This window comes from Thamnophis sirtalis, unplaced genomic scaffold, assembly GCF_051295495.1.
Source record: "Thamnophis sirtalis isolate CommonGarterSnake01/CBP01778 unplaced genomic scaffold, rThaSir2_p1.2 scaffold_1, whole genome shotgun sequence".
Taxonomy (NCBI): domain Eukaryota; kingdom Metazoa; phylum Chordata; class Lepidosauria; order Squamata; family Natricidae; genus Thamnophis; species Thamnophis sirtalis.
The window spans coordinates 55,650,843-55,678,470 of NW_028261381.1; the positions used below are offsets into that span (position 1 = coordinate 55,650,843).

Below are 27,628 nucleotides of genomic sequence, written 5' to 3' on the forward strand. Positions count from 1 at the left end.
TGATCAGCAACAAAAGAAGCATGTTGGTACATGCCATGGATATAGATATGGGAGAAATCTAAAGGAAGAATGATAGAAAAATGTCAAAAAGAATAAAAAAGTGGCTCCTGATATCACATTTGATTTTTTATCTAGAATGCAATAAAGAAATATAATCAAATGCAAAATGTGGTGGTTAAAACTCAAAAAAAATCAAAGTGGAAAATGAATATAAAGAGATTAAATTTGCTGATATTCATGGTGATTGGCGAGTGTCTGAAAATGGAGTGGAATGCTGAAAGAGGAATTAAAGGGAGGGGAAATTTATCCCAGAGTACAAGATACAGAAGAAGAAAAAAACCAAAGAATCTATGGATTTAAAAGAGAGAAATTTTATTAGCAACAGCATTGATAACACTATTAATAATCAAAGATAAGCTATTAAGGAAACAGAAGAAGGGCAAGATTACATGAGAGATCTTATAAGCAAGGAGTTGCTAAGAGGAGTCCATACAAAGTTGATCAAGGAGATGATTAGAGGATTGGTACCACAAATGGCAGAAGATATGAGACTGTTTTGCTATTGGAAAGATACAGGTTGATAGATGGAAGAATATAATTTAAAACTAGTTAAACTTTACTGACAATAGATATAGTTTAAATAAATAATTGATAATGTTACTAATGTATACAATGTGTAGTGTTATCATGAGTATAATTGGATATGAATATTGAATGGTACCCATGTAAGGAAGATTAGAAATCCTTTTGGATTATACATAAAGGTTAATTTAAAAAAAGGAACCAACTTAGATACAGTTAAAGTTTTGATTATTAGGGGGAAAATGTTATGAAACAGAATATAGTCAAATAAAGGAGGGATAAGAATAACAATGTGCATATAGATATGGGTATAATATAAGGAAACTCGACGTAAATTTTAAACAGTGATTTGGAAAGGAGGATTAGAAAACTTTGTTATTAAATATTATGGACATAAGGATTTAGTGTCAGTGGAGGATTTTAGAAATAGTAATTGAAAGGCCAGTATGTGGTTATGTATTAAATTTTGGTATATCTTATACTGAAGGATGCTTAAACAATTGGAGTTCTTTGTGCTTTCTGAAGTTGCCTACTGAGGCTTGACTTCCGGAGGCCATACCCCCACCGTAGGGAGGAGGAACCGACCAGGTGGTTCCGCCCCAGGCGACTTATGGACCCTTTGAGGTTCCAGACGGAGCTTGGGGTTATTCCTGATACTCTCGCCCACAGTTCGGCGGAGACTCTGGCTGCCGCCTGGTACTCGGCGGCGTCGGAGTCTCTCGACCGGATTGCGCCGCTACGGCCCCTCCGGGTCAGTGGATCCCGGAGAGTTCCCTGGTTCACCGAGGAACTCCGGGAGAAGAAACGCCGGAGGAGATGCCTAGAGCACCAGTGGAGGTCCGATAGGTCCGAGGCGAACCGAGCACTTTTAACTACCTGCACCAAGGACTATGTCCGAGCATTAAGAACCGCAAAAAGATCTTATATTTCTGCCTTGGTTGCGTCCGCCGAGTCGCGCCCAGCCGCCCTGTTTAGGATAACCCGCTCCCTCCTTAATAGGAGGGATGCGGGAGACCCCTTGCAGGGTAGGGCTGAGGATTATGCTCAATTCTTGGCGGACAAAGTAGCTCGGTTTCGATCGGACTTGGACTCCACCGCAGTAGGTCCAGCTGAGTCACAGGAGGATTACTTGTTACATCAGCTCTGGGTTGAGTTCCAGGAAGTTGCCTCTGGGGATGTGGACAAGGCCATTCGAGCTGTAAGTGCCTCCACTTGTATTTTGGACCCGTGTCCCTCCTGGCTGGTGGCTAACAGCAGGGAGGTGACACATGGCTGGATCCAGGCGGTTGTCACCGCCTCCCTTCGGGAGGGGCACTTCCCCGCCGTACTTAAAACGGCGGTGGTGAGACCCCTCCTGAAGAAACCATCGTTAGATCCAGCCATCTTAAACAACTTTCGTCCTGTCTCCAACCTTCCCTTTATCGGGAAGGTTGTTGAGAAGGTGGTGGCCTTTCAGCTTCAACGGGCCTTGGAGGAAGCTAGCTATCTTGACCCCTTCCAGTCCGGCTTCAGACCTGGTTACAGCACAGAAACCGCTTTGGTCGCATTGACCGATGATCTCTGGAGGGCCAGAGATGGAGGCTATGCGTCCATCCTGGTTCTCCTTGACCTCTCAGCGGCTTTCGATACCATCGACCATGGTATCCTTCTGCGACGACTGCGGGAGGTGGGAGTGGGAGGCACTGTTCTGCGGTGGTTCTCCTCCTACCTCTCGGACAGGTCGCAGTCGGTGTTGGTCGGGGGGCAGAGATCGTCCCTGAGGCCCCTAACATGTGGGGTACCTCAGGGTTCGGTCCTATCCCCCCTACTATTTAACATATACATGAAACCGCTGGGCGAGATCATTCGGAGGCACGGGATAAAATACCATCAATATGCGGACGATACGCAATTGTATCTGTCCGCCCCGTGCCAACTCAATGAAGCGGTGGACGTGATGAACCAGGGTTTGGAGGCCGTTAGGAACTGGATGAGTGCTAACAAACTGGTACTCAACCCGGATAAGACCGAGTGGCTGTTGTGTTTCCCCCCCAATAATTTGGCTAATATACCAACGCTTAGGCTGGGGGGTCAAATTTTATACCCCTCAGATAGGGTCCGCAACTTAGGAGTCCTCCTGGACCCACAGCTGACTTTCGATCACCAGCTGTCAGCTGTGACCAGGGGGGCATTTGCCCAGGTTCGCCTGGTCCGCCAGTTGCGGCCCTACCTAGACCGGGGGGCTCTCACAACAGTCACTCGAGCCCTTGTGATCTCTAGACTGGAATACTGCAATGGGCTCTACATGGGGTTGCCCCTGAAGTGCATCCGGCGACTGCAGCTAGTCCAAAATGCAGCCGCGCGAGTGATAGTGGGCGCACCGCGGTTCGCCCACGTTACACCTGTCCTCCGCGAGCTGCATTGGCTGCCTGTTGGTCTCCGGGTGCGCTTCAGGATACTGATGACCATCTTTAAAGCACTCCATGGTAGCGGGTCTGGGTACTTGAGAGACCGCCTTCTGCCGATTACCTCCCTAAATCGACCAATTAGATCGCACAGACTGGGCCTCCTCCGAATTCCATCTGCCAGTCAATGTCGACTGGCGACCACACGGAGGAGAGCCTTTTCTGTTGCCGCCCCGACCCTGTGGAACGAGCTCCCCATGGAGATCCGTACCCTCACCACTATCCAGACCTTCCGCGCAGCCCTCAAGATCTGGCTCTCCCAGCAGGCCTGGGGATAGGTTTCCAATTACCCGCCCGAGTGTTTGATCGCTGAATGAAAGTTGTGTTTTATTATTTTTTCTTTGTGCACATATTGTTTTGTTTTTGACCTTGCACCCCCCTCCCCTGTGGTTGTAAGCCGCCCTGAGTCCCCTCAGGGAAAAGGGCGGCATATAAATCCCAATAAAACCTCAATAAAAAACCTCAATAAGTTGTTTGTTTGTTTGTTTGTTTGAGACATTTGCAACATATACAAGCAGACAACAAAGCTCAGATAGAATCAAGAACTCTGCTTCTTTCTCTGTTAGCATAATATTCAATTTAGGGATTTAATATTTACTGATGTATCTTAATTTTGTTTTATTCCAATTTATAATTAGCCAATAAAATTAAGTCAATTGGTATATTTGCTAAAGTAGGCTTGTAAGCCTTGGTCACTTTCTGCTAATTGAACATTACCCTCCACATGCCTAAAATGCAGATATTGGAGAATAGAAACACATATGGAAATAAACAAATTTTGTATCTCCCTCCCTTATAAAAACTGATGGGATCCCAGTGATGTTTGTAGTAAAGTTCTTTAAATTATTCATACCAAGGAGTAGAGAAGACTAGAAACACATACTTTGATGCATTACTAAGGTAGAAGAAAGCCAGAGAATAGAACTTATATTTGGAGTGTGAATGATCAGCAACAAAAGAAGCATGTTGGTACATGCCATGGATATAGATATGGGAGAAATCTAAAGGAAGAATGATAGAAAAATGTCAAAAAGAATAAAAAAGTGGCTCCTGATATCACATTTGATTTTTTATCTAGAATGCAATAAAGAAATATAATGAGCTTCATGATATGTTTAAGTCAAAGCTAAATTTATAGGCTGAGTAAGAATTACAATGTTAAAAGGATCTTCTTCTTTAGGGAATTATTCATGAAGATGTATTTTGCATTTGGCTCACCCTGCATTTCAGAGAACACAGTTCAGTAGGTTTGTGCTAATGACTTCAAAACGAATTTTCCAAAATAACATAATTCTGTCTATTGTGCTAATTACAATATAAGACATCTTTGGTCAGAAGGCTGATTGTGAATTATTCTAATAATTCTGTCCTTTGGCACATAAAAAACGAAAGATCAATGAATTCTAAACACCTGTTGATTTGCAGTCCTCCAATTCTCAGATGCTGTTCTGCTATTGTGTATGACTTGGCATAGGAATATCCATAATTATAAGAAACTAAAAACAGAAGCCGTGTCAACCTGATTAAGAATCCACGCTAAATTGAGTCCTAGGAAAACAAATTGGGCAGCTTCCCAACATAGTCTGACCTGCACAGATATTGGAATGATACAGTTGACAGCTACAAGCTTGGGGATTTATTGAGCTGCTCTCAAAATCTCAGTGTTGTACAAACATGGGGAAGATTTCCCTGGCAGGAGCCTCATGTTGGAGTGAAATATAAACGTGAAAAAAAATTGCATACCAACAAAAGAATACGCCCTTTACTTGCTTATGAAAGTATTGTTAATACCATGCATTTTTGCTTCCCTTCCAGATTGACCAGGTTCTCAAAGTCAAACACAACTTTTCCTCCGAGGGTGAATTCAGAGCCATCAAATCACTGACCTTAGGGAAAGTGACTGGTAGGCATAGGTGACATTTTTCTGATTTGTAGATAATTATTTTATGGTCGACTGTGCAATGCATTGTTTGGATACATGTTGGTACACTTTTATTTTCAATATGTTGCTTACATCTCTGCTATGTCTAAACAGTGTTAATATGAAACTCTTTGCCAGAGATGATGCATTCTTTTTTACTTGGCAGGCATAAATGTGGATGCTCACCATAAAACCTTTTTGTGTATGTGTGTGCAAGTAGAGTATAGAAGAAAAATGTTGAGTTATGAAGGCTATAGAGCTCCTGAACGGCTCAATAGCTGATTGTCACAGACTTCTAAAATAGAATCAGACTGTAAAACAGATAATACTTTAGGGATTCTTTTTAGTATTCTATATTTACTCGGTGGCAAAATAGAAGTAATATAACAACAGCAAAGAGAATGAAGTATTTTGAAGCTGGTACAATACAATCCCATGCATGTTCACTTAAAATTGGATTCAGTTGAGTTTAACAGAATTTACTGCTGAGGAAGTTTGCACATGGTTGCAATTTAAGATGTAAAGCATTGTTACATGTGGTAAGCCACATTGCCAAGAGTGAAGGGGAGGTGTTGCTGCAGCATCAGCCTGGAGATGACTATTATGTGTGTCTGTTAAATTGGGCCACAGTGACAGTCTGGACTATTCATAAGCACCTGAGTGCCATCTCAGAGCTGGTATTGGAGTCCCAAAGGTTTTGATCTTGAGATGCATGAATTCTCACACTCTGGGGGTGGATTTCACAATGACTTGTGAGATCATGACAACCATATTACAGGTAATAGTGGATGTAACACACATAGATGGGTTCATGTCTGATTTGTTGTTTACACAGAGAAGATGAAATGTGAGCTGAATCTGGAGAACCTTATTATCTGTCCTTTTTCTTGCATATTGTCAATGAGCTATTAGGATAATAACCAACTTATGCCTGGTTGACCTCTAGAATACCAGAACTAGAATATAATAATAGAGTTGGAAAGGACCTTGGAGGTCTTCTACACCAACCCCCTGCCTTGGCAGGAAACCCTACACCACTTTAGACACGTCTTCTTAAAAACTTCCAGTGTTGGAACTAAAAACCTTTGGACTGAGATAATTTACAAATCTTCTTTCTCACCTTCCATCCCTCAGAATTCACATTACCTTCATCCAATATTTTTCTTTGCATGCATAGGTAAAGAAGAATGCTGGCTGGGCTGATAAGAATCATGAAGGCAGAACTGCATAAAAAGTCCTGCCATTTTGAAAAGTGAGGAAAATGCAATCCCTGAATGCCCTGTGGCTGAACTGAAACTCTTACCACTTCCTCAAAATCCTCATAATTTTTATCTCTCCTTGACACCTATTCCAGGAAAATGAGTCTATGATTACAGTGTATATGATAAAGGGAGGTGGCAAGATATTTTTAAATTGTCAGCAACCTTCAGTTCTTTAAGATAAACATGGAATAGAAATGTTTTAAATAAACAGAAGTACTTTCCATTTCAGTTTTGCCATGGATCTAAGGAATTGAAATGTTATTTTTAGCTTAAAAGACCAGCATTTGAGAATAAAGGTTTCCCACTCTGTGTCCTTGAATGTTCAGAACTGATACATTTACTTAGCCTGCAGTAAAATTCATGGCAAAAAGTCTAGACTGGAATTGCTTCTGAAACAGAGAATGAGATAGATGATTACTGTGCATCCAAGAACAGTTATAGGGAAGTAACTATTCTGCTCCACTAAAGCACACAAAGCCATTGAGTTTATTTGCATGTCTCTCCATACCCTTAAAAAACTAGTACCTTCATGTGTGAAATGATAACATGCCCCAAAACTTTGTCCCTTCTCTTTTTTTAATCAAGCAACTCTGTGCACAATTTACTGCCATTTCTTTTAGTTAAAGCACTTGATAGTCTAGCTGGAGGCTCCATTTACTGATTGCTAACAGGTGGACGATGTTCAGTGTTTCAAAACCTAAGGACACCAATGGATATCGCACTCCAGATGTGAATCTCCTTATCTTTATCAAAGCGAGGCTATCAAACGGGCCCTGCCTTTTCCTGAAATTAATTACCTTGCTTTCAGGCAATCTGTTTTTCCTCGATGTGCATATCTCATTGGGGAATTTTTCAGGACAGCAAAGGAGCTGAAATTAAATGGCTGTATTTTCCATTAAATTAAAGGGGATGCTTTTTATGTGCATAGTCAATCATGCATGCCCATATCTTATATTCAAGGGGAAGATTAACTGAATGAATCAAAAAGTCTGCACATAAGGTGGTTCTGAAATTAACTATATATAAATCTCAGAAGCCAGGTGGAATGGAACATGAAAACAGTGTCAGCAATGTCAGTTAACTAAGCAAGAAATGAGGGCTAATATATGAAATTAGTTGTTTTTTCCAATAGCCCTTTAAATATAAGCCAAACTCTCCAAAATTATAGTTCTGATGTAAAAAAACAGGTTTCAAAATTACAATCCCAGAACACTGTTATCTGTGAGCACCCTTGATTTCAATCTCTAGATTTTTATTACATGGTTAAAGAAATACAAATGCAATTCCAAATATGTTTTATCATTCCTGTTGCTTTTTTTTCTTTTATTCCTTCTTATATTGCATTGGAAGATAAAAGTTTGCATTCTTGCATTATTTCAGATTTTATCTAGCTATTTGATGGAGGAATTATACAATTCTTCTAATATAATGGGACAATTTATATTCTAAATCCTTCCAAACCTGAGTACTTATCTTGCCAATATTCTAAGTCAAACTTCCCCAAATGGGTGCTTTTCAAATATGTTGATGGGATTATATCAAGATAGCAATTTCATCAACTGTGTTGGTGGGGAGTTTGAGCATTATCATTTCAAAATGTGCTAAGGTCTTTATATTAAGAAAAATGGACTAAGGATTGAAAATCCTGATTACTAGCTTCAAACAGGACATTTGTTGATGGCAGAGTATGATTCATTATTGAGGAAATCTGTGGCACCCCACAATAGTTCCCTGTCTCTCACATTAATTATAAGCTGGATATGACTGATTGGAGCTGGAAACCAATATATGGAAAGCCATAGCTCTTATGTTATGAAATGAATTGGAAATATCATCAACCTAGACACCGTATCAATTTCCTTGGGATAGAGCAGTCTAGAGTAACCTGCTCTAGATTTCACAAACGTCAGCCTGCTTCTTCACAGTTTCAAAGCTGTACAAAGCTCAGTGTGGTAGCAACTATAGCAAAAGAAAGAAAACTTACATTGTTTACAAAAATTTCAGACTAGGGAACAGGAGGCAGAGGGCATTAGATTTTATATTTCTCTTTAAATCTTTGCAATCAAATCACTATTGTTTGGATTCAGTTTGGAAAATAGGTTGGGTTACAAGACAATAGTAGACCTAAAGTTACTGTTCAAGCTTCCATAACTGAATGAAGACTTCAAAGTTACAGTATGTTGAACCGTGTGTCATCCTTGATTTATGAGATACACTGGTTACTAGCTACTTTCTGGATGCAATTCAAGGAGCACTGGTCATCACCTATAATGCTACACATGGCATAGAGCTTGGTTATTTACTTAATCAAAGATTTTGAGAAGAATATGCCTGCTGCAGGTGCCTTCTGTAGAACAATCCTCATATCCCAAGATTTATACAGACTGATTCTAGAGTTGTTCCAGAAGTCATTAAAACATTGCTCTGCTCCAAGGCCTGGAATTAGGATAGATGCTGAGCTTTTGTTAGGTTTTTGTTGGTGGTGGTGGTAGTGGCGGTGGTTTTAATTGTATTTTGGTTGTTTTACTTACTGGACATATAATTTTTTTGGCTGGTTTTCTTTGTGTGAATTGGAATTAATTTCTTATTGGATTGGAAGGTGGTCTTCCAATCTAATAATAAATAAATATTTTTTTTAAAAAAAGCAGCTAACCTGGGTCTCACCAGTCCTCATTCAACTTATTCTTCATTGGCTCTCACTTCCTAACAATACGCAGCTTCACAGAAAGACAACGAAGAACAAATAGATTGACTGAAAGTATAATTTTAAACATATCTATACTGAGTTACAATAGGGTATTCCTCCAGAGTCTGTCTCTTTATCTTTCTCAGTATGTATGTATTATACGTACATGCATACATGTACAGGTGAAACTCGAAAAATTAGAATATCGTGCAAAAGTTCATTTATTTCAGTAATGCAACTTAAAAGGTGAAACTAATATATGAGATAGACTCATTACATGCAAAGCAAGATAGTTCAAGCCGTGATTTGTCATAAATGTGATGATTATGGCTTAGAACTCATGAAAATCCCAAATCCACCATCTCAGAAAATTATAATATTACATGCAATCAATAAAACAAGGATTGTACATAGAACAATATCGGACCTCTGAAAAGTAGAAGCATGCATATGTACTCAGTACTTGGTTTGGGTCCCTTTTGCAACAATTACTGCCTGAATGCGGCATGGCATGGAAGCTATCAGCCTGTGGCACTGCTGAGGTGTTATGGAAGACCAGGATGCTTCAATAGGGGCCTTCAGCTCTTCTGCATTGTTCAGTCTCATGTCTCTCATCTTTCTCTTGGCAATGCCCCATAGATTTTCTATGGGGTTCAGGTCAGGTGCGTTTGCTGGTCAATCAAGCACAGTAATCCCACAGTATTAACCAGGTTTTAGTGCTTTTGGCAGTGTGGGCAGGTGCCAATTTCTGCGCATGTGCGAGACCTGAATAGTTGCCTGGCTCTTTATAAAGCCGGATGACAAAAAGACCTCAGAGATCCTTCGAAACCTGTTAATTTATTACCAAAGGTCACCCAAGGAGGACTGGAGTCTGGTTAGTAAGAGAGGAGAGAGGACCAGGCACATGGAAGTCTTCTGAAGTTCGGGAACGGGGGAAACTCTCGGCCTGGATTTACGGCCTAGATTTACACCCTGTGGCATGGAGAGGAAGACGGCAGCATTCTACTATAGCCTCCGGCCGGACAGCAGCATTTATTTACAACCTTTGGCATTTTCGGAGTTTTTGGAGTTTAAGAAGAGAGAGGAGAGAGGAGAGAGGATCGGACATCTGAAGCCCTGAAAAAGCATTCAAGAACCAGGAGTGACGCTGCCTCCTCCTTCGTCATCATTTCTGTTATTGGGATAACCAAAGACCAGCTCAAAAAAAGAGCTGGTCTTTGAAAAAAGATTTCAAAGAACAGCCGCCTCCGGACATTTTTCAAGCAGCGAAACCTCGGCGGCTTGAAACTATCCACACTGTGCGGAGAAGATGGCAGCGCCGCGCTGCTGATGGCAGCACTCTATCTTAATTTCTGGCATTTGTGGACCTTATTTTGACTTGATTCCAACTGAGCGGTGAGCCTGGGGACCCTACTATTTATCATCACCCCAGAAAGGTGGGGGTTTATTGGGGACTTTTCAGGATTGGTGGATCAGGCGGCTGGCTGTGCTTGCCGTTGCTGTAGCCTTCCTTGGACGCCCCCCCCCTCCATTCTGCTCACTTTGCCCACGGTCACAGCTTCTCCTCTTTGCCCTTCTGCGGGTCTGGGCGTGTAAAATCCTTCCAGCCCAGTATTGATATTTTACTTGCCTGGCCGTGACCATCTCGGCGGCCCATCTCGGCGGCTGTGACCATCTTGGCAACCATCTCGGTGGCCCAGACTATACTTCGGTGCGGAGAGGAAGATGGCAGCACCGCGCTGCCGGTAGCAGCAGTTACAACGTTTGGCATTTTGGAGCCTAGGGAATAGGAGAGGGGAAAGACCTGGCCCCCCCTTCTTCATCTTGCTTGCCTCCTTGCCACCGCAGCCTTTTCTCCTCATTCTGTCTGCGTGCTGGACATTGCCCCTTCTGCCCCCCCTTGTTGCTGTGGAGCCTTTACCATCTCCCTACCCAGCACTGACTCTCCACCGCCTTGGCCTGCGACCATCTGCTTTGGCCTGTAACAACCGTCCTCCTCTGACCGCTTGCTACCCTCCACTGCCCCTAGATAGTTAGGTATAGATAGGTATAGATAGGTATAGATAGGTATAGATAGGTATAGATAGGTATAGATAGGTATAGATAGGTATAGATAGGTATAGATAGGTATAGATAGGTATAGATAGGTATAGATAGGTATAGATAGGTATAGATAGGTATAGATAGGTATAGATAGGTATAGATAGGTATAGATAGGTATAGATAGGTATAGATAGGTATAGATAGGTATAGGTACTTGGGCAGCGTCCATCTGATGGTGCACTCGGCTTGTGGGAAGGACTGATAGAGGTTAGGGTTAGGGTTGGGGTTAGGGTTAGGGTTAGGGCTAGGGTTAGGGTTAGGGTTAGGGTCAGGCTTAGGGTTAGGGTTGGGTTAGGGTCAGGGTTAGGGTCAGGGTTAGGGTTAGGGTTAGGATCAGGGTTAGGGTTGGATTAGGGTTAGGGTCAGGGTCAGGGTCAGGGTCAGGGTCAGGGTCAGGGTCAGGGTTAGGGTTAGGGTTAGGATTAGGATTAGGGTTAGGGCTAGGGTTAGGGTTGGGTTAGGGTCAAGAGTGATAGAGGATGGCAGCCTTAGGGGTGAGGACTTGGCATCTTAAAGATTGGCCCTCTCCCTTCCTCCTTCTCGATCTGTTCAAGCCAACCCCAGACTTTGGACCCCCAGACTTTGGACCTTTTAGATCCTCAGGAGAGAGGGAAGACAAGGCATTCCCCTGCACGTGGCCCGTTATAGGTGATTGTGTTAATCTTCATCTTGATCTGGAGGGTGTGAGACTGGAAAGTTGCTGCTTGCTAACATTGGGTGTCTACACCTTGCCCCTCTCCATTTACAATCACCCTGCACAATACCGACTTTTGGACCTTTGGCCTTGGGTGTCTTTCTGGGACCTAGAGGAAGGGAGAGGAGCGGAGCAGCTCTCCCTCCTCCTTTATACCATCGCTTTTATATCACACTAGCGCAGTGCTCCGCGAATTTTAATGAATGTGGTGTATATGGTGTTCCTGTTTGATGTCTGTACCCACTTTTTTAATCTCATTATTGTTGTAGTTTTTGTGTTTTAATTGACTTATATGGGGACTGTCTGGGTGAGTGGCTGTGTATGTATGTTAGGATTGGGATTATAACCTGGTACCTTCTCCACTGAGTGTGATTGCAGAAGCGGTAGGGGGCCCCAGGCCTACCTCCCATCCTAGTATGACTGATTCAAATCGCCTGATGGAAGGAGTGGAGGCCATGAGAGGGGAAATGGGGTCTACGGTTGTGGGGGTGGGCCGGAGCATTACGGTCATTATGGGGAGGGGCAGGTACAACAGGAACTTCAGGGCTAGCCATTACCAGGGAAGGAGGGTCCGCTATGTCACAGCGATCCCCCTTTCCGGCCCTGTTAGTTCCACTCCAGGGCCAGATGGCGAGAATTGTCAGGGCCCTGGTCTCAGGCTGTTGTTGCTAAATGCCAGGTCTGTGGTTCATAAAGCTCCCCTCATCCGGGATCTAATAGTAGACGAGGGGGCAGACCTGGCATGTATTACTGAAACCTGGCTGGGCCTGGAGGGAGGGGTCCCCCTCACTGAAATGTGCCCAGAGGGATTTCAGGTGCTCCACCAGCTGCGACTTCAGAGAAGGGGTGGGGGAGTGGCCGTCATCATCCGAAGGTCATTAGTTCCTCCAGAGCTTGTCGGGTGTGAGTCCTTGTTGTTGAAGTTGGACCTTGGGGGTCAAGTGGGCTTGCTGTTAACGTACCTACCTCCCAACAGCATTGCAACAGCCCTTCCCTCCCTCCTCGAGTCAGTAGCCGAGCTGGCAGTCGAGTTCCCCGGCTTATGGTGCTGGGGGACTTCAACCTGCCTATGCTTGGTGAATGCTCTGATGGGGTGCAGGAGTTCATCGCTTCCATGACAGCCATGGACTTTACCCAAGTAATCCAGGGTTCGACTCATTCAGCGGGTCACACACTTGACCTCGTATTCCTCTCGGAGCAGTGGAGGCGTGATCTAGAATTGAGGGGTATTAAGATCTTGCCCTTGTCATGGTCTGATCACTTCCTACTGGGGCTTGACTTTCGGAAACCAATCCCCCACTGTAGGGAGGAGGAACCGATTAGGTGGTTCCACCCCAGACGCCTGATGGACCCTATGGGATTTCAGACGGCACTTGGAGTGATACCTGACACTCTCGTCCACAGTCCGGTCGAGTCCTTAGTCGCTGCCTGGAATGCAGTGGCGACAGGGGCTCTAAACCGGATTGCGCCTTTGCGGCCTCTCCGAGGTAGCGGATCCAGGAGAGCTCCTTGGTTTACCAAGGAACTCCGGGAGATGAAGCGCCAAAAGAGACATCTAGAGCGCTGCTGGAGGGCCAGTAAGTCTGAGTCAGACCGAGCACTGATGAGAGCCTATATCAGAGCCTATCTCGTGGCAATACGGGCAGTGAAATGTTCGCATTTTGTCGCTCTTATTGCGTCTGCTGAATCGTGCCCAGCCACCTTGTTTAGGATAATCCACTCCTTCCTGAAAGGGAGGGACACAGATGAACCTTTGCAAGGTAGAGCTGAGGAATTTGTTCAGTATTTAACGGATAAAGTCGCTCGGATTCGGGCAGACCTGGACTCCAATTGCACAGTACCAGCCGAGGTACTGGGGGAAGGTCTTGAGCGGAGTTTATGGATTGAGTTTCAACTTGTCATGCCTGAGGAAGTGGACAAGGCCATGGGAGCGGTGAGCGCCTCCACTTGTATACTGGACCCGTGCCCTTCCTGGCTGGTTTCGACCAGCAGGAAGGTAACACGCTGCTGGATCCAGACGATAAATAACACCTCTCTCCGGGAGGGATCCTTCCCGCTCCTCTTAAAGGATGCGGTGGTGAGACCCCTCCTGAAGAAACCGTCTCTGGACCCAGCCATTTTGAGCAACTATCATCCGGTCTCCAACCTCCCCTTTGTAGGGAAGGTTGTTGAGAAAGTGGTGGCCTCTCAACTCCGACGGTCCTTGGATGAAACCTATTATCTGGATCCCTTTCAGTCCGGTTTCAGGCCTGGTTACAGCACGGAAACTGCTTTGGTCGCGCTGATCGATGATCTCTGGCGAGCCAGGGATAGGGGTCAGTCCTCTATCCTAGTGCTCCTTGACCTCTCAGCGGCCTTCGATACCATCGACCATGGTATCCTTCTGCGACGGTTACGAGAGGTGGGAGTGGGAGGCACCGTTCTTCGGTGGTTCTCCTCCTACCTCTCGGACAGGTCGCAGTCGGTGTTGGTCGGAGGACAGAGGTCGACCCCGAGGCCCCTCAATTATGGGGTGCCACAGGGCTCGGTCCTGTCCCCCCTCCTATTTAACATCTACATGAAGCCAATGGGTGAGATCATATGGCGGCACGGGATTAAATACCACCAATATGCGGACAATACACAATTGTATCTGTCCGCCCCGTGCCAACTCAGTGAAGCAGTAGAAGTAATGGGCCAGTGCCTGGAGGCTGTCAGGGTCTGGATGGGAACGAACAAGCTTGCACTCAATCCTGACAAGACCGAATGGCTATTGATGTTCCCTCCCAAAGATTGGCTAATCTTTCCATCTCTCAGTCTGGGGGGGTGAAATTATACGCCCCTCAGAGAGGGTTCACAATTTGGGAGTCCTCCTGGATCCATAGCTGACTTTAGATCACCAGTTATCGGCTGTGACCAGGGGGGTCTTTGCCCAGGTTCGCCTGGTGCACCAATTGCGACCCTATCTGGACCGGGAGGCACTTCAGATAGTCACTCACGCCCTCGTGACCTCAAGACTGGACTACTGTAATGCGCTTTACATGGGGCTGCCCTTGAAAAGTATTCGAAGACTTCAGCTAGTCCAGAATGCAGCCGCGCGAGCGATTGTGGGTGCACCTAGATACACCCACGTTACACCTATCCTCAAGCATCTCGCGGGGCTGCATTCTGGACTAGCTGAAGTCTTCGAACACTTTTCAAGGGCAGCCCCATGTAGAGCGCATTATTTAAAGGCTCAGGAACCTTTGCAGGTGTTATGGCTTAATTAGCTGATTAGAGTGGGACACTTTGAGCCTAGAATATTGCACCTTTTCACAATATTCTAATTTTCTGAGATTGTGGATTTGGGGTTTTCATGAGCTGTAAGCCATAATCATCACAATTATGACAAATCACGGCTTGAACTATCTTGCTTTGCATGTAATGAGTCTATCTCATATATTAGTTTCACCTTTTAAGTTGCATTACTGAAATAAATGAACTTTTGCACGATATTCAAATTTTTCAAGTTTCATCTGTATACATCCTTACAGACATATGCATGCACACAATAAATATGCATACACAATTGGAAAACCTGACATCATATTTTGAAATTTGAAACTTTTGAATGATTGAATTATGATGTATAGAAACATTTGCATGTCTCAAAAAAAATTATAGTATCACTAGCAATGGAGTAAGATCAGGATGACTAAGAGAGCCATGATGGCTCAGTGGTTAGAATGCAGTATGCGGGCTACTTTTGTTGCCTGCAATTTGGCAGTTCAAATCTTACTAGGCTTAAGGTTGATTCAATGTGCTGATTCTGTAAACCTCTTGGAGAGGGCTGGGAAGCACTGTGAAGCAGTATATAAGTCTAAGCACTGTTGCTATCCTCCTTTCTCACTACCATCCCCATTGTTTTGTTCTGAAATGGAAACAGTCCACAATGTCTCATGTTGTGAATGTAATACAAAATTGACCATTTATACTGGAGCAGTGGGAGCTCTCTGAAACTTGGAAAACTTTAATAGATCATCCACCTAAGAATTGCCAGTTAATATTAAATAGGCCATTCCTCAGAACAATTAGAGAGGGGTTTGTTTGTTTTTTCAAATTGTTCCATTTCTACCTGGTCTCAGTACGCAGTAACTGGAAGGGAAAGTCATTTCACAGCGAGAGAAAAACATTCTACTTCCACCTCTAGAGACTGCTATTATTGTCAGAAATAGAGTTTGTAATATTACTTAATTGCTGTGCCTTATGCTATACTTCAGGGAGAGTCTATAGGATCCCTTTGGGAAGGGTTGCTAAAATAGAGGGTTGCAAAGTCTCCACCCTCTTCCTCGTGAGATCTTTCTCTTGGAATGTTATTTTTAGAATGAACTGTTGCTCTTTCAATTGACTGCAGCTGTCTACTCTCAAAAGCAGTTTTCTTTGGCATTTACAGATCTCCATTAAGTTACATCCATGATGAAAGCCTTTTTCCCCCCACTTGGCATTATGAACCAAATGGGAGTGGTTGTGTTTTAACATTTTGCATTGTTTCAGTGGGTGGTTTACGACGGTGAACAAAAAAATAACAATAAAAAATTAACTTGGTAGCATTATCTGACATAGACTTCCATATGAAAGAAAAGTTGTGGTGGAATATTTGATTTATATGCAGAATAAGCATATCAAGAGTTTCTTGTAAAATGATAGTGATGTGTACAGCATCTGCTTTAAAGATAACTGCTTGAGTGAGGGGAAATAACCATTGAACATGCCCAAAAGAAAAAAAAATGCTTAGCATGGTGCAAAGGAAATTGTCTCTGTTATAGAGATCCACTTGCATCTTCATTGTAGTCTCTCCCAATATACATAGTTAAAATATTGGCTCAAAAATACCTTAAAAGTACAACCCTATGCTTGTTTTCTTGTTTGAAAACCTCATTTATTTCAGTACATTTTACTTCTGAGTTTACACATATGCTCCACTTTGTTACTGCAATAGTTAGAAACCTGGAGATTGTGAGTTCTAGTCCCATTTTAGGCATGAAAGGCGGCTGGGTGGCCTTGGATCAATCACACACTCTCAGCCCAACCCACTTCAAAGGGTTGTTGTTGTGGGGAAAATAGAGGAGGAATGAGTATTGTGTATGTTTTCCACACTCAGCTATTTAAATGAAATGATAACGGTTGGATACAAACTTGTAAAAAATAATATGGGGGTTATTTGTCTTCCCAAAGTCACAGTGAATTCATAAAGCATGACTCTGATTACATCATCCGAAGTAGAAGAGTTTGATAGGCCAAGTAAAAATATTAATGGTCAGGAAGGAAACTGTTGTAGCACAATACCAATGCAACATAACTATGACATTTTTGTGCATATTTTGAGGGCGCATAGATGTTCCAACAGTGGCATTGTGTAGTATATCTCATAATCTATGTCAGATTTTGTGGTTGTGCATTGATTGGTTGTACTAACTAGAACATCTATTTATGACAACACAACTTTAGATGTCTGAGGTCATGGTTAATGGTCTTCATATTTGTAGGTTTCAAGATCATACTATAAATATTCAACCACATACACTTTGATAAAATAACTCCTGTAAAGGTGGCCTTGGTCTGTCAGTCACACAAGTTAATGTGCTATCCACTCTCCCATGCACTGTTTAGTGAATATATCTCACCCTTCATATTGCATTATCTTTCATTTCTTCTCTCCTTGCTAGGATATCAGCAAAAAACGTTTCTACTTCTATTTTAAAAGATTTGATTAGATAATGTTTCCTTGTTCTCCTATAATTTTAAATTAGAATATGCTTTTTACATAAGAAATGTACAACTTTATGGTGACTCTGACAGAAAGTATCAGAATGGTATATGTGGAAGCCTAAATCTTCATATGAAAAAAAGAGCAGAACTCAAACTGATTGATCATGAAATACAATGCAGATGGTGCTTCTTCTTTTTTTTTTCATTAAATGTTTTTATTTTCCATTTTCGTACAGTCACATATATACTGTGCATAACTGGGGCCATAAAACATTAAACAATAATCACAGCAATTCCTCTTGTCAACAATACCCCCAGAAATATAAATAAAATGAAACACAAATTCAAACTCCAATAGAACCCCAATATACCTCTTCCACTCTCCATACACCTCTTTCTTCCGCCCCCCTCCAACTTACTATCTTCCCTCCATCATTCCCCTCTACCCTACTTCCCCTCCCCCTCTACCAATCCTCTCTCCCAGTCCACTCCCTCCCTTCCTTCTCACCCTCCTTCCCATCCTCTCTCCCACCCTCTCTACCCCTCTTTCTTCTATCCCACTCCTCCTCCCCTTGGTGTATTTCTACTATATGTCAATGTATTCAGCTTGTCCTATTTTTACAGAAAAATTAAAGAGAAACAGTATACATGTGAAATCGCATTACACTGAAATCTAACACATAGTATATATTCCCCCTCCCCTACCCTCCCCCCTAACACCTCACCTCCCTCCCTCCCCGACTTCCCAGAGCCCGTACACGGTATAGATTTTTAACAAACACAGTCTAAAATATATTGAGACAAAAGAAATAAAAAAAGAGGTTAATAACATCTCTACATTGATCTTTGCTTCTTCCTGTTACACTAACTTTGAACAGTTTAACTCATTCCTGATCTTAAGCGTAGACCACTGTTCCCTCTAAGGTGCGCGGCTGCGCGGCCGTGCACATGGCAAGAAAATCCCGCGCAGCAGTTTCTATCTGCCGCGCAGAGATTTCTGTAAAGCAAACGTGGGGAAGTCCTTTGCAGGCAGCTAGAACTGGCCACCTGCAAAGGACTTCCCCAGACTGAACTTCAAGTCCAGAAAATGCGGGGAGCGGCAGCAGAGACCTGGGGCTGCTTCTGCTGCAACCGCTGGACTGTGGGGCTGGGAAGGGGGTGGGAAGAGCGGTGGGGCTGGCAGTGGCCGGCGGTGGCAGGCTGGTTGACTGCCTTTCCACCGCCGCCCCCTCTGTGCGGCGGCTTTCGACCTGCTCCCCCTCCCTCCACTGCACCCTTACCTTGAACCTGGTCCGCAGAGGGGCGAGCGGGCATGGGGAGGGGGTCCGGCACCTGCGTTCCGGCTCAGCCCAGTGGACGGGGCGCTGTGCGAGGGGGCGGGTGAGGAGAGGAGAGGCAGGGCGCCCTGCCCTGGTGGCTTTTACTTTCCGGGGCCAGGAGGAAGGTATCCAGAGCCAGTCCGCCTCTGAAGATGGGGTTTTATTTGCAACCGGGCATTCAAAGATTCTCCGATAAAGGAGGATTTAAGAATTGATACTTTAAAAGTTCTTCTCACGCTCCACTAATCTATCCAGGAGGGGAGAAGGAGGAATCGGGTGCTTCCCCCTTCGCTAAAGAGGCAACGGTTTCCAATTGTCCAGCATCCTTCGTGGCAAACATTTTTTTTTTCCCATTTTCTTGAGGAAGTTTGACTCCGGCGGTTTCCATAGTGTTTTACTGGTGGGCTTTTCATTTTAGGAAGGGATTTGGTCCTACATCAAGATACATTTCTGAAGATGTTATCAGTACCTCCTTTCTGATTTTTATTTTGATTTGCTTGTTTGTAAAGTAAATACCTTAGCGGTTGCAAGTAGTATGAGGTCACCATTGGGTTTCTGGACTAGAAGATCCCATTGATCTCTCCAAGTGGGTCTCCTGTGCTTTCATTGGGAGTGTCACAACTTCATGCACTGTTCCTGTCTGGGGCTGCATCAGAATGAGGCTCTCCGGCTCAGTGTCAGGGAGGCTCTCCTGGCAGCGGGCGAGGGGGGCATCCAAAAGAGAAGATTGGAGTGGAAGTTGTCTAATATGTCTAAGAGTTGCCTTGGATGAGATAGATGTGTGGCTGTATTAATTTGATTAATGAATATAAACTTTATTGCTCTTACTGTTGCAGTATATGATTAGGAGGTATATCTGCTTGAACATGTATGTTTATACATACTTACACACATACAAATATTAAAGTCTGTTATGGGCACATATTTAATGGAATGGAGAGGATTGGTTTATACGGAAGAATTACAAAGTGAAGTAATGGACATTACATAATCTATTGTATGTGTTTATGTCTTTTTTCCTATTTACTTGTTTAAGCTTTATTCTAGAAAAAGTTTTTTTCTCTTTATTTTCAAGATATTTTTAAATCCTTTGGGGCAAATAGAGAAATGTAGGTATAGTAATGAACATGGCTGACTTCAGAGAATACAGCTTGATATTTTAATTATAGGAAGTTTAAAGCCAACCTGTTTGTTGGCTTTAATTGAAATATTTTCTATATTGGCTTCAATTTTGGTCCAGTAAATTTATTTTTATAAGTGGAACTAAAATGAGCAAGCATGATTAACATTAAGTAGATAATACAGAGTTTAAAAGACATTTTGGTTAAAAATTTAAACCTTTAACTTCTTCAGGAAAAATTTCAGATTCCAACTGTTTATCAAGCAACAGTAAGAAATCATTCTCCTATATCTGCTGCCGCCTCCTCCTCCTCCTCCAACAGCACTGCCGGATTTCCGCCCAACGCTGCGGGGGGCCCAGCGGGAGGTTTGGCGGCTTCACCTCAGCCGCAGCGCTGGGCAGCAAATGTCTTGGTGCTGTTGGAGGAGGAGGAGGAGGAGGCGGCAGCAATAGCACCTGAGGACAGGACAAGAAGCAATGGAAACTTGTCAGAAGGAGACTCAAGCTGGAAATAAGGAGAAATCTGACAGTAAGAACAATTAAAATCAATGGAATCTTAATTCATTTGCTACAGGTTTTCAAAAGACTGGACGGCCATTTGTCTCAGATGATATAAAGACTCCTGCCTTGGACAAGGGGCTGGACTAGAAGACCTCCAGTATCCCTTCTGATTCTATGATTTTAAAAACCACAAGCTTTTTACAGCTCGCTTGCAACTTTACCAAATTTAATTCAGCCATTTCCTTTTGTTATTAGATGGGTATTGCTAGTTCAATGCACATGCGCTCCACTTTTAAGATGCTGAAAAAATCCCCATGACCTGCAACAAAATTCATTCTTCCACTCTTATCTTGTCCTAACTTCTGATAGGTTCCTGAAATATAGATCTATAAAATTTAGTGAAAATATTTCTATCTATTTTAATACAGACTCGTAAAACAGATTGGGACAAATGACATTAGTGCTCTGGGATAATAGCAGGTTTACTCTATTTGGATTTTCAGATAAAAGGTATCTTTTGTGCTAAGTTCTAACAATGTAGTTCTCTAATGTAACTATGAAACAGTCCAAATATACAATTCCCCTCAGGGAGGAATTCTGGGAGTTGAAGTCCACAAGTCTTAAAGCTGTCACGTTTGAAGACCCCTGGGGTTTTTTTCCCCTAAAGGGTTAGGGGTGCAAGGGTCTTGTAACAACAGCTTTAAGACTTGCGTGCTTCAAATGCCAGACTTTCTGAGCCAACATTTTGGTTGCTAAGCAGGAGCGTTGTTAAGTGATACTGATATTATATAACACTTTTAATTAAGTGGGTACCTTGAATAAACATAACTTTGAGTTTCAAATAATACTGATTTCGTTGTTGTCTTAGGTGACATCTGTGAAAAAAATTCAGGTGCTCAGGCATGAAAATATGCCGCTCAAACACTATACTTTTCTGCTCACACTGAAAAAAAATTAGAGGGAACATTGGTGTAGACTATCTGGAATTTCTTAGTCCCGTATTTGTTTTGTATATAGTCAATTCATTTTTTCCAGTCTCGTTTATATCTCTCATTTGAATGATCTTTAAGATATGCCGATATTTTAGCCATCTCGGCTAAGTTTGTAACTTTCAATGTCCATTCTTGAGTTGTAGGCAAGTCTTCCTTCTTCCAGTATTGTGCCAACAACAGTCTTGCCGCCGTTATTAGGTGCAGAACCAAGTTAGTCTCTACCACTGTAAAGTCAGTACATATACCTAGTAGAAATAACTGAGGAGTAAACTTTATCCTTCTTTTAAAGATATTTTGCATAATCCACCATATTTTTATCCAAAATGCCTTAACCTTTTGACAGGTCCACCATATATGAAAATATGTAGCATCGAGAGAATCACACCTCTAACATTTAGGCTGTACGTTTGGATACATAGAAGCCAGCTTTTTAGGATCTAAATGCCATCTACAGAACATCTTATAAAAATTTTCTCTCAAGTTTTGAGCTTGTGTAAATTTCACATTTCTTACCCATATTCTTTCCCATGTATCCAACATTATTGGTTCTTCAATATTTTGAGCCCACTTTATCATACAATCTTTAACTAATTCTGTTTCCGAATCCATCTGTATTAGTACATTATATATCCTCTTTATATGCATTAAACTTTGATCTCTTATTTGTTTAAACAAATTATCCTCAACTTGGACAAAACCAATTTTTTGATCTATTTTCCACCTAGCCTGTAATTGCCCATACTGGAACCATGTTTGAACTACCTTCTCCTCTTTTAATACCTCTAAAGATTTTAGTTGTAGAACCCCCCTTTCCAAAATGAGAAGCTGTCTGTAGGTAGTTCTATCCTGTTTTTGTGCTGTATTCATATTTTCAATTGCATGTCTAGGGATTGCCCACATAGGTATCTTGTCATTTAATTTATATTGGTATTTTTTCCAGACCCGCAGTAAAGCATTTCTTAAAATATGACTTTTAAAATTCTTATCCAATTTTTTGTTGAATAACAGATAAGCATGCCAACCATATACCAGATCGTGTCCCTCGATATTCAGTATTCTATCATTAGTTAGGTGAGTCCAATCACTAATTACAGATAGCGCCACTGCATCATAATATAGTTTTAGGTTAGGTAATTTCAAGCCTCCTCTCTCGTGTACATCTTGCATTATTTTCATCTTTACCCTCGGCTTCTTTCCTGCCCATACAAATTTGTTGATACCCTTCTGCCATTCTAAAAGATTCACATCTTTTTTAAGTATAGGTAACATTTGGAAGAGAAATAAAAATTTTGGTAAGATGTTCATTTTCACTGCCGCTATCCTACCCAACAAAGATAAGTGCAATTTCTCCCATTTTTTCATCTCTATCTGTATACTATGCCAAAGTGGTTCATAATTATGCTTATATAATTTCCCGTTTGAGTTTAAAATATTAACCCCAAGATATTTGACTTTTTTGACTACCTCACATCCTAGCATCCCTCCTAGTTCTTCCTTTTGTTTAGTATTCATATTTATAGCTAATATTTTTGTTTTTCCTAAATTTATTTTAAAACCAGATACTTGACCATATTGATTAATCGTATTCATTAAAACCATACTGGATTCCTGCGGTTGTTCCAATATTATGACCAAATCATCCGCAAAAGCGCGGACTCTGTATTCTTGCTGCCTAATCTTGATCCCTTTTAGACCATCCAAGCCCCATATTTTATTCAACAATACTTCCAAAGTTATAATAAACAATAGTGGGGACAAAGGACAGCCCTGTCTTAAATTTTTATAGTAAACCGCTGTCAAACCATCTGTACCTGGTGCTTTCCCTAACTTTAGTTGCTTAATTACCTGCAAAATTTCCCCCGAAGTTATTGGTTGGTTCAATTTTTGTCTGTGCTCTTCTCTAACTGAGGGTATTTTCTCTTTATCTAAGTATTTGTCTATATCTAAACCATTAATTTTATCCCCTTTATACAATTCTGTAAAAAATTCCCGAAATGCCTTTTGAATCTCCTCCTGTTGAAACACCTCTTTCCCTCTATAAATCAGTTTAGTTATATTTCGAGTTTTCCTTTTTTTCCTAATCTGATACACTAACCATCTGCCAGGTTTGTTTGCGTTACAGAAAGTATTGTGTTTTGCATATAATAAACTAGTGGCTACCTGGTCAGAGATCAACATGTCAAATTGAGATTTTAATATGGTAATTGCTTCCTTAACCTTTGTATCGCCTGGATTCATTGTTAACTCCAACTCTTTCCTCTTAATTTCCTCTTCCAATTCTGTTCGTTTTAGCCCTTGTTTATGTCTATGTATTTTATTTATATTCATCAGCACTCCTCTCATATATGTTTTGCTTGCATCCCATACGAATTCCATAGGTGTACCCTTATTCATGGTATTGGACCTGGGTACTTGAGAGACCGCCTGCTGCCAATTACCTCCCAAAGACCCGTTAGATCGCACAGGGACGGCCTCCTCCGGGTTCCGTCTATCAGCCAATGCCATCTGGCTACCACCCGGGGGAGGGCCTTCTCTGTTGCAGCTCCGGCCCTTTGGAATGAACTCCCCACGGAGATTCGGACCCTCACCCCTCTCCAGGCCTTCCGGAAAGCTGTCAAAACCTGGCTGTGCCGGCAGGCCTGGGGTTGATGAGTTCCCCTCCCCTCTCGACTTGTATGGCTGTATGACTCTTGTGTATTTTAATTACGTGTATTGTGTTTGTATCCCCTTTCCCCTTTGGAGTTGTTCGCCGCCCTGAGTCCCTCCCGGAGAAGGGCGGCATACAAATAAATTAAATCTTGAATCTTGAATCTTCATATTCAAAACAAAGTATTCAGATAACAATTTTTTACAATCATTAAAGTACTTTTCATATCTGAATAAGTTTTCATTCAATCTCCAAGACCTTCTTGCCTGCACTGCCCTTCCCAATTCCATCCAAACTGGGTTATGATCCAAAAGGACCCTAGCTGCAATCTTCGTCCTCTTCACCCTAGAAAGCAAATCATTAGTGATTAGTATAAAATCAATCCTTGAAAGGGATTGATGTCTATCAGAAAAGAAGGTGAAGTCATATTCCTCTGCGTTTCTTTCTTGCCAAACATCTCTCAATTCAAAGTTGTCCATCATGTCAAAAATGGTTTGGGTAGCTTAGCTCGCATTTTAATATTTGGGCGGGAGGTCTTCTTATCTCTTTTAGTGTCTATCACACCGTTCCAATCACCCAGTAGTATACAAGACCTATAGTCCCACTGTACTAATTTAGCATGAAGATTTCTATAGAATCCGTCTTGCTTTTGATTAGGAGCATAAATTCCCAAAAGTAGTGTCTTTTTCCCTTCTAAGATTAGATCTAGCGCGATATATCTTCCAAAGGGATCTGCTTCAATTAGTTCAGCTTTGATGTCTTTTCTTAAGTATACGACTATACCATTTTTCTTTTCCATAGCAGAGGCTACAAAATGTTGACCAAGTTTTGAGTTAATCAAATATTTTTGATCAGTTGATTTGATATGAGTTTCTTGCAAACAAATTATATCATTCTTAAACTGTTTAAGATAGTGAAATATTTTCTTTCTCTTCTGTGGAGAATTCAGTCCATTGATGTTCCATGTTAAAATCTTAGTTGTCATCTTTGGTTACCTGAAGCTTTTTTAGAGCCTCCTGCATGGCCTGTTTAACCTTTGGCCTAGCTCCTCCCTCGGCTTCTGAGCTTGTTGCTGTAACTCCTTGATCAATGGTCGGTGATTGTTGAGGTTGTTGCTTTTTAGCTTGTTTTTCCATTCGTCTGGTAGTCATACGGCTGGGTCTTTGTTCCATAACACCTTGCCCTTCCAGGAAGGGGAGATGGTACATCTTGTCTGGTAGTTGTGTGGTTTGCTGTCTGCCTTGTCCTTCTTGTGGTCTTTCTCCAGATCCAGATGGTGCAGGGTGTCCCGCCTTCAAAATATTGTGATAAAAATCTCGAGCTTTCCATACGGCGTTGAGACGATATCTTTGCCTGTCAAATGTAAGTATAATACCAAATGGCGCGTCCCATCTGTACTGTATCTGACGGTTTCTGAGTTCTTCCACTAAAAAAGCATAGTCTCTCCTGGCTCTTAGCATTTGAGGTGGTATTTCTTTCAAAACAGTCAGATCCTGGCCCCCAATTTGAAGCCTAGTGTTATAAGACTCTTGTAGTATCATGTTTCTGAACTCTCTTGTAGTGAAATATATAACTATATCTCGGGGGAGTTGCTTCTGTTTTGCCACCCAAGAATTAACATGATAAATTTTATCGATCTGCCAGTCAAAGTTAGACCCTGGTCTTCCCACCAGACAATCAAAAGCTTCTGAAAGAATCTGTTTCAAGTTCTCTTGTTTATCCTCACGCAACCCCCTTACTCTTAATGCCAGCTCCATCTGCCTGTACTGTATCATAATAATTTCTTTTTCAGCGTTTTCAACTTTTTGTTGCACCACCTCAGTTTGGGATGTCAAATTGGTATTAGCTTCGTTAAGATCCTCTAGACTATCTTCAATTCCAGAAACATGTTCTGTCAGTACAGTTACAAGTCCCAGCATATCATCTTTCATTTTAGCAACCCTGGTATCAATTTTTTCATACAAATCAGCCTTAAGTTCTTTATCTCCTCTTTTATCTCCCCTTTTATCTCCTCTTTGAACTCTTTCAGTGTGTTTTCCACTTTGTTTGTCAGTTTGTTTGTCAGCATGTTATGAGCTTCACTCAGTTCTCTCAGAAAGAGTTATGTCGTTAGTAACTCTCCAGTAGGGGGCATAGAGGGCGGTGGCTGTGACTTTGTACCAAGTATTGGCGATGTACTTCTGGGGGCTGAGGAAGAGGACGGTTTCAGATTAGGATTTGGTTTTGATGCCATTCCAAATTTTATCTTCAAGCAATTAGGAAAACTCTACTGGCCCGCTATACAGTTGTGGAATGAGGTACTTTTTTTTCCTTTTATAAACTTCGTAGGACTTTGCAGAAGGTTTCAAAAAATAAGCATTGTAACGAAACAGTTCAGCATATTCACCACTGTTTTGAATGTCTCTATATTAGCAAAGAGTCTTTTAAAACTTTAAAAGTGAAACTAATTAATAAGGATCTGTTGGCCGGCTGTGAGGCAAAATAATTCACTCCCTTTCTTTGAAGTTTTGAAACTCCGTATAACTAGATAAACATTGTTACTCAGCAATTCAACTGGCTCGTTGCCATTTTCGACGCCTCTTTAAATAGATAAAATAACGGAAGAGGATCTTGTAAAAAAGAAACTAGGATTCAAATAAACAATTAATGCTCTCGCATATGAATTCTGCTCGTTTTGAAATCAAGTAATTCAATCTTTGAACTGAGTGGGAGGGAAACTTACTTTGAGCTGCAGAGCAGCTGGTGAATTCCAGCACGGAGCAGTTCTGCCTTCAGCTGCCCCCCCTTCTCTTCACAGACACAGAAGCTGCAAAGATCAGAAAGGCATTTGCTTGACAAAACTTCTCTCCTTTCCCTTCTTTTCCCGAAGAGTAAGGTGTCTGTCAGATGTCTGATAGATGATCATCTTAACAGATAACTCGACTGGTAACATGGGAGCAGCTATGTTTAGCTGCTTCCATCAGTAAGTCCTGCCCAGGAAGTCCCAGATGGTGCTTCTTTCTGATGTAGAGACCTTCAATAACCCTTTGTGGACACACGTTGAAGAACAGAGGTGTCAAAGCCATGTTGTCATGGTGGCAACATGTGACGTATTTGGACTTTTTTCCTCTTTGCTAAACCAGGCATGGGCATGGCCAGCGTGTGACGCATCTGGTCCATGGGCCATGAGTTTGACAGCCCTGTTGTAGAAGAAAGGATCAACAACAGATAATCTGAAATTGTTTTCCCCAGAACCATGCTGAAAATATGGCCAGTATCTCCAAACTGAAGAACTTGTTTTCAAACGTGCCCCAAGGACACAATTTTTATATTTAATGGCAATGCTCCGAAACAAGTATACTGTAGGGTGATTTTCTGCATGGCTGGTGTGCTACAGTGCAGAAATTCATTGCTAATTATTATTATCTATTTTATCTAATTTGTGACCATGCCAGCCAGCAATTTCAAAATAAAATAACAATATGAAAGTAAATCTTGTTATTATAATATTAATTTCTATTGGAGGGAGCACTGCCATTCATTCCAGATGACTAGTTTTTCCATTGCCCAGTTCATCTGATTTCACTATTAAACTGAATAAGGTTCACTTCACTAGACTGACAATTTCTGGATCTATAAGGATGCTACAAG

The 27,628-nt window shown here is 42.1% G+C and overlaps 1 protein-coding gene across 1 annotated transcript in view; it reads left to right on the top strand.

The window, feature by feature from the left end:
- Positions 1-27,628, top strand: part of CNTNAP5 (contactin associated protein family member 5) — a 582,534-nt gene that overhangs the window by 529,803 nt on the left and 25,103 nt on the right. The window contains exon 21 of the mRNA XM_087712206.1: positions 4,842-4,929. Coding sequence (XP_087568332.1) covers positions 4,842-4,929 — 88 coding nt within the window. The remainder of the gene's footprint in view (positions 1-4,841; positions 4,930-27,628) is intronic.